At 40.8% G+C, this 8,253-nt stretch overlaps 1 protein-coding gene across 1 annotated transcript; it reads right to left on the bottom strand.

Annotated features, from left to right (window-relative positions):
* Nucleotides 1-6,111: 6,111 nt before the first annotated feature.
* Nucleotides 6,112-7,839, bottom strand: LOC149398268 (aspartic proteinase nepenthesin-1-like). The gene is made up of 2 exons (XM_089614538.1): nt 7,264-7,839; nt 6,112-6,933 (listed from the first exon to the last, which is right to left on the bottom strand). The coding sequence occupies exons 1-2, from the start codon at nt 7,837-7,839 to the stop codon at nt 6,112-6,114; spliced, it is 1,398 nt and encodes a 465-aa protein (XP_089470664.1).
* Nucleotides 7,840-8,253: the final 414 nt, after the last annotated feature.

Here is an 8,253-nt window from a genome sequence, read left to right on the forward strand (position 1 = left end):
AAATAAGGAATAAAAATCAAATATATAAGGAAACAAAATAACAATGCACAAACACATTAATTCAGTTGCTACATATAAGGAAATAATTAAACAACTAAATCGTGTACGCACATAAATTCGGTCAGTTCAAATTTAACGTTCCGGAAAGCCTAAAAAATTCAAATTTAAAATATTTTCAGAATTCAAAACTCTAAAAGGACAGATTTCGGAATTGAAAAAACATATAATTGGATCACGTCATCCGAGTGGCTATTTATTTAATATTTACAAAACCTTGGTTATTTAGCAAATCCCACCGTTTGAGTTGGCTATTTTGCTAATTTTTTGAAAATATAATACCAAAAATAGAAGAAGAGCGTGAATATTGAATGAGCTAGCAGTGAAATGCTTTCAAATTTGAATATACTTACTTAAATGTTTGGGGATTTCAATCAATCGAAAAATCATTTACTAAAATTTTGGAATTAAATAAATAAATAACTCTAACCAGCACCTAATATTCTTATTGGATTACAATTAACCAATTTTTTTTACTACCAAAATATTAAAAAGGTTAAAATCGGAATCACAAAATTCAGTGTCACGTCATTATATTTGGCTATTTCGTTATAATTCCAATGTTTTCAAGTGGCTTGGTTGACATAATTTGTGTAGAAGAATTCTATAGTATTCCAAACACTACAAACGTTTTTCTTTTTTTTTTTTAGCATAAACCTAACAAAAAAAATTGAAAATATATATACCATCTAAACTTCGTTTGGTAACTTCTCTTGTTCTTTCCAAATCTAAGTTTCAAAAATGGCTTACTGATTGTTTGGTAACTTTAGTCGATCTTGATTCAAACTTTGAATTTCTTGTTATTTTGGATTTGATTGTTTATAGAATAAATATATCTCTCTTTGTGTTTATGTTTGTGCTTATTACTTAATCCTAATCATGTGTGGCGCCTAAACACATAAACACGTAGGAGGGGAGTGATGTAGTTGGGTAATTTGATTCGGTTAGTATATTAGTCTAGGTTTGTGCTTGAATGTGATTTGTTTGTGGTGATCGAAAGAACTTGGGATGGTTAATATCAGTGATTTGCTTGACGAAGTAGGTAACGAATTTCTAGATAAAACTAGCTATTACTGTCAAACACAGAAAACTAGCTAACTGCCAAATTAGTGATATTCCCTATTAGATAATACTCGTATGTACATGTCAGCATTCAATCTCAGCCGTTCGAATAAGTTTGTTAGACACGCACGGCTGAGATGAGTTTGCAAGAATTGTATTTATATCACCAACGAATGATTGGTAGTCAGTTAGTCAAACAGTCAAACAGATTCCCAAATCTCGTCTCTCTCTTTCTCTCTTCTCTCTCTCTACTTTCTGTTATGGTATCAGAGCCAAGGCTCTAAGCTCGATTGATTTTTGGCTATGGCGTCATCGGAAAATGCCGCTCCTCAGTCGCCGATCTCAGATCCTCAGTTGCGAGCTCTCGCGAGTCAAATCCAGGCGTATCAGAGCGTGGTTCCGCACATCAATCCGCTCAATCTCCGCTTGGATCGCAACAATTTTCACCTCTGGAGTACTCAGATACTATCCACAACCAGAGCACATGGAATTGAAGGTTTCTTACTTGGTACACTCTCGTGTCCACCTCAATTTCACCAGTCAGTCAACAATGGCGTCAGCTCTCAAACGCCAAATCCGGAGTATTATCTTTGGCTCCGATATGACCAATTCACCCTCAGCTGGATGTTCTCCTCCATCTCTGAAGGTATGCTAGGTCATGTGAACAGATGCGTAACCTCTGCTTCAGCCTGGTCCACGCTCTGTCAGATCTTCCAAACGACGTCGAAAGCTCGGGTTCTGCAACTCCGATTTGCACTCCAGACATCGAAGAAAGGAAGCCTCAGCATCAACGAGTTCATACTCAAGATGAAAACGATAGCTGATGATCTCAGCAGTGCCGGATCAGTAATCAACGACGACGATTTGATTCTCTACATTCTCGGAGGACTCGGAGCTGAATACGAGTCCGTCGTGGTCAACCTCACCAGCAGATCTGACACTCCTACCCTGCCAGAGGTACAATTCGCCTTACAATCTCAGGAGATGAGAATTGATTCTCTCAACTCTGCAATTGGATCCGATTCCTTCTCGACACCATCAGCACATTTTGCACAACGAGGAAGAGGTCAAAGTGGAGGTCGTGGAGGTCGTGGTCGCGGTCGCGGTGGCCGTGGTAGGGGCAACACCAACAATCGTCCTGTGTGTCAGCTTTGTGGGAGAGTTGGTCATCTTGTCACGAAATGTTTTCATCGCTTTGATGTACATTTCAGTGGCTCTTCTCCACAGCCACAGACCACAGGGAATCAAAGCACGTCGTCAGCATCAAATCAAGCCTACACGGTTGCTGTTGGAGACGAACAAGCAGCACAAGAGTGGTATCTAGACAGTGGAGCCACCAATCATGTTACTTCAGATGCAAACAACATCACCAATCAAAGCGATTACAATGGGAAAAACAAGCTAACAGTAGGTAATGGTTCTAAACTTCCTATATTGCACATTGGTGATTCAGCTCTGAAAGTCAATCATAGTAACCTGCTTTTAAGAAATATCCTACACGTACCAAACATCACCAAGAACCTTTTGAGTATTTCTCAGTTCACTAAAGATAACAATGTGCTGATTGAATTTTATGCTGATAAATGTCTTGTCAAGGACCTGGCTTCAATGAGAATACTGCTGGTTGCAGTTCTTAGAGATGGACTGTATCAATTGGATCTCTCCAAGTTATCAGTTCCTCTCAAGCCCAAGTTCAGTGCACTTGTCTCAAGTCTGAATGGTCAACTTTTCTCTGTGTGTTGTAGTCATGTAAAAGAGTCAAATGAAGGTCTTTGTGTTGAATCTTTACCTTGTACTGAAGATACTTTTCTACAATCTCTAGTCTGTTCTACGTCTTCAAATAGGTCAAAAACGTCTGATGCTAACACTTGGCACAGAAGATTAGGACATGTCTCTGTAGATGTTATGAAATGTATTCTCAAGTCTGTAAAACACAATGTTTCAATAAAAAGCTCTTTTTTCTGTCCTGATTGTGCAATTGGCAAAATGCATCAGTTTACTTTTACACCTGTACCAACACACACACAAGCACCTTTTGATCTAATACACTCTGACCTATGGGGACCATCACCTGATACATCATTAGAAGGCTACAGATACTATGTGCATTTCGTTGATGACTTTACCAGATACACTTGGATTTACCCTCTCAAAACAAAATCTGACACCAAAAATGCTTTTCTCAGTTTCAATGCCTATATTGAGAGACAATTCAACACCAAAATCAAAGCCTTACAAACTGACTGGGGAGGGGAATATAGACCTTTACAACCTATTCTCACAAAACTAGGAATTGTGTTTAGACACCCTTGTCCCCACACACACCAACAAAATGGTAAATCCGAAAGAAAGCACCAACATATCACTGAGCTGGCTCTAACCTTTCTTTCCACAGCAAAACTACCATATTCTTTCTGGTGGGATGCTTGTGTTAGTGCCACTTACACCATAAACAGAATGCCTTCCAAAACTCTCAATCTCAGATCCCCATATGAACTTCTCTTTGGCCAAAAACCTGATTATAATTTTCTCAAAGTCTTTGGGTGTGCTTGTTATCCTCACTTACAACCCTACAACTCAAACAAGTTTAGATTCAAATCTGCTATGTGTGTGTTCATTGGTTACAGTCCTTCTCATAAAGGTTACAGGTGTTTAAGTAGTTCCAAACGTGTCTACATTGCTAGGTCTGTTCTTTTTGATGAACAAAATTTCCCATATGAGTCTATGTTTTCTCAGAAAAGTCAAAATGTGTCCTTGATCAACAGTAAAACTACCATGTGTCCTAGCTTGTTTCCAATACATACTACACACACTTACTTGAACAATGACAATCAGCATGATTTTGAATCCACCAACACTCACTCATCCTCAGAATGTACACCTCAGCCAGATACAACCACACAACCCACATCAGATCAAAGCAATCTCTCAGCCGCAGATAATACTGATATTACCAGACTCAGACACAATTCACCCTTACAGATTGTTTTACCCATGAGACCACAAAATGAACCTTCTGTACCATCAAATAGTCATCAAATGGTCACAAGATCAAAAGCAGGTATAACTAAATCAAGGGTTTTCTCAGCTGAATCATCTGAGTGTACTATAGAGAGTGAACCATTATCTGTCTGTGATGCTTTATCTAACCCCAGATGGAAATCTGCTATGAAAGCTGAAATTGATGCATTGCAGGATAATAAAACATGGTCCCTTGTACCAGCAGAGAGAGCAGCTACAATTGTATCTAACAGGTGGATTTTTAAAGTCAAGCAAAATTCTGATGGGTCACTAAACAAAGCTCAAGGCTCGTCTAGTAGCCAGGGGTTTTGAACAAACTCCAGGAATTGATTTTTCTGAGACGTTCAGTCCAGTGGTGAAGCCATCAACTATCAAGGTTATCTTTGCACTGGCAGTGACTTTCAAATGGGATATTCAGCAAATAGACATCAACAACGCATTCCTAAATGGGGTACTTAAGGAAGAAGTATACACCTATCAACCTGAAGGATTTGAAGACCCAACAAGACCAACACATGTATGTCATCTCCACAAGGCACTGTATGGATTGAAACAGGCTCCGAGGGCCTGGTATGATCAGCTAAGTTCAGCACTCATCACGTGGGGATTCACAAACTCTACTTCAGACAGCTCCTTATTCATCTACAAGAGGGATCAAGATTGTCTCTTCTTACTAGTATATGTTGATGATATACTGGTAACAGGAAATAACCCAGCACTCATCACCAAAGCCATCTCAGACTTGGACAATTCCTTCAAACTGAAGACTCTTGGATCCATAAGCTATTTTCTTGGATTTGAAGCCACCAGAGATGACCATGGCCTCAAACTCACTCAGAGGAAATACTTGAGAGATCTTCTGCAAAAGACTAACATGTTGGATTCCAAGCCAGTTTCAACTCCCATGTGTCCCAGCACCAAGATCAGCAAACTGGATAGTAATCCTTTTGAGCATGTCTCTTTATATCGGAGTACAGTCGGATCTCTTCAGTATCTCACCATGACCAGACCAGACATTGCCTATACAGTAAACAGACTCAGTCAATACCTACAAGCTCCCACGATCAAGCACTGGACTGCTTGTAAACGTTTGCTCCGTTACTTGGCTGGCACGTCACAGCAGGGTCTTCAATTCACTCCAGCAAGCTCACTGACTCTCACAGCCTATGCAGATGCAGATTATGCTGGCAATATGGATGATAGAAGATCTACGAGTGGTATTTGTGTGTATCTGGGATCAAATCTAATTTCATGGTCAGCTAAGAAGCAAGAAGTTGTATCTCGGAGCTCTACTGAATCAGAGTACAGAGCGCTAGCAATCACTTCATGTGAGATCGTCTGGTTAAAGTCCCTATTCCATGAGCTTGGTTTTCAACTGGAACCAAGACCAGTTGTAATTTGGTGCGATAATGCTGGTGCAGCGGCTCTGGCATCGAACTCTGTTTTTCATGCACGAACAAAACACATAGAAGTCGATGTGCACTTCATCAGAGAAAGGATAGCATCAAAAACAGTGGAAATTCGACATGTGCCTTCTGCAGATAATGTTGCAGACATTTTTACCAAACCTCTCAACTTTCCTCAGTTTTCAAAGTTAACTTCAAAGCTCAATCTTTTTACCCGTGCTTAGCTTGAGAGGAGGTATTAGATAATACTCGTATGTACATGTCAGCATTCAATCTCAGCCGTTCGAATAAGTTTGTTAGACACGCACGGCTGAGATGAGTTTGCAAGAATTGTATTTATATCACCAACGAATGATTGGTAGTCAGTTAGTCAAACAGTCAAACAGATTCCCAAATCTCGTCTCTCTCTTTCTCTCTTCTCTCTCTCTACTTTCTGTTATTCCCCAAGAAAGGCAGAAGATAAAACTTTCAGTATAATCACGCGATCTCATTTATTTATTTATTTATTCAACGCATCTTATTAATTTATCCTAATATAACAAGTCCTAGAACACAAATTAAGAAGTCATCCATTTCTCGCACAATTTTCAGGTCCGAAACTCAACCTCCTTAGACCAGCATCAAAAATGAAACGGTGATTTGTCTGCTGATAAGCCCCAATGATTGTCAAGCCGCCGCCTGCAGCGTCGTAGTTTGAAGGAATCAGTGCCATACAAAACACATTTCTTCGATCGCCGTCCACATAGAAAACCCCCTCCGGCTGGACCACCATCTCGACACCGCCTCTGAAATGGAACTTCAAGCTCGGAAGACCGTTGAACCCTTGAGCGATCTCCGATCTCGGCCTCCAGAAGCACAAGTTGAAGAAGTCCGGCATGTGAATCCTGGTCAGCCCTGGGATCGTCAATGTCAAGTGCCGAATCATGGCTTCCTCGAGAATCTGGTAAGCCGGCTGGACAATCAGAGAGTAAGTCGATCCGGAGTCGATGACCACGCCGGTCAGGCGGTCCAAGCGAGCCCTTCTAGAGAAGTACTGTGCAGGGATCCAGAGCCTGCGGTCCGCGACACTGATGTCCACTAGGTTAACGGAATAGGCCTCGAACAAGCTGACTTGGACCAATTCCGTGGTTCTCATCCTCGCGGGAGAGAAACGAATATCCGAGCCGAACCTAAGATATGAGCTCGTGGCGGAGGCATTGGAACGGGCCAAGATGAGGCAGTACGAGAAGCGGAGTTGGGCTCGGTGCCTTAATTGGGCCAAGAGTGAACGAGGGCCCCATCCTAGGCCCATCAACCCAGCGACTTTTCCTGAGGACCCGTAACGCATGTTGTGCTGGTCAAAACCGCAGCCGAAGACGATCCCGTGAACAGTTTCCCATCCTGACAGCTAGGGGTGAATAAAATAGTTAAGCGATTAAACCAGTAATCGTGTTAGACGGTTAACTTGTTAAACCATTAACTGTGTTAGACGGTTAGTAGTTAATCATTAACTGTGTAAAACGGTTAAAGGTTTAACCGGTTAACCGTGGTTTTCTAAAAATAATTTATTGTTTTGTTTAACATTTATTTGTATTTTTGAGATGGTTGGTTAACCATAGAATAATCGGTTAAAATTAACCGCTTGGTTAATTTTAGCCAAACCTAACCGTTAAAATTAGCCACTCGGTTAATTTTAACCGGATAAAATGTAACTTAACCAACTGGATAAAATGCTCACCTCTACTGACGAAGAAGCCGAGTCGCGAAAAGCAAAAGTCTCCGAAGCCAGAAAACCCTGTGTGGATGCATTGTCATAATATTCGATCTTGTAACTACAAAAGTTTCCCAAGCACTGCCCGGGGAAGCAAAGGGGGTGTCGTCCGCAAGGTAATTTGTGGTAAGATTGGGACCGGGAGTCGGGGAAAATTGCCTGATTCTGGTGGAAGCAATTATGGCCTGAGGAGCGACAACCTTCGCACTGAGTCCATATCAGGCTGCTTCCGGTGTCCATGTGGAGAAAGTAGGGAATGGTCGATGATCCGAACGTGCCGATACCAACTTCCGCCATGAAAACCGAGTTCACTAGGTGTTCTATCTTAGAGCTTAGTGCTTTGGTGTCGAATACCTGTGTTGTGTTCGGATTAGGGTCGTGACGGTGGTGCTTGTATCTAGGAAGGTGCATAGATCGAGCTTTTGATTGGAGGATGAGATTCTTGGTCCGCTGTGTCTCGGTGAGGTCTGGATCGTAGAGAGGTGATTCCGACGACTCGTGGTGGATGAGCTTGATGCTGAAGCCACGATCTGAGTGCTTCATTCCATTCACGGCAAAAAAGAAAACTTGGATTGCAAGAAAGATGGTAGGGTTAAGTGATTTTCTCATAATGTGATAAATATATTGATCTTATATAAATGATAGAATTTAAATTACATTTTTTGAGATGATACCAGTGAGATGATTTTATAGGGGGGTATATTGTGGGTTATATATTTTTATTTGTTGTAAAAAATTCTTCATCTTGATCTAGATCTTGTAATTTTAATGCCATAAACGAATTCTCAGATTTCGAAAGAGAAATAGTAGGGATAAGTAGCTCCACTTTTTGTGAGTTAAGATCCCATGCGATCTAGGTGTATTTATTTGTGATCTAGAGTCAAAACTACCTTTAGAGATTTCACAATTATGGAAGAATAATTTTGGATATGAGTCCAACTACCACTGTAAGTCTTT

Source organism: Urtica dioica, chromosome 5 (assembly GCF_054948205.1).
Source record: "Urtica dioica subsp. dioica isolate 48M chromosome 5, U.dioica_male_clone48M_v1_H2, whole genome shotgun sequence".
Taxonomy (NCBI): domain Eukaryota; kingdom Viridiplantae; phylum Streptophyta; class Magnoliopsida; order Rosales; family Urticaceae; genus Urtica; species Urtica dioica.

Excerpts from the sequence above, each read along its gene's own strand:
- LOC149398268 (XM_089614538.1), bottom strand. The coding sequence starts at position 7,839 with ATGAAGCACTCAGATCGTGGCTTCAGCATCAAGCTCATCCACCACGAG. Across the intron at positions 6,934-7,263 it reads CGGCTTCTTCGTCAGTAGAG|CTGTCAGGATGGGAAACTGT; the intron begins GTGAGCATTTTA and ends ATTCACCCCTAG.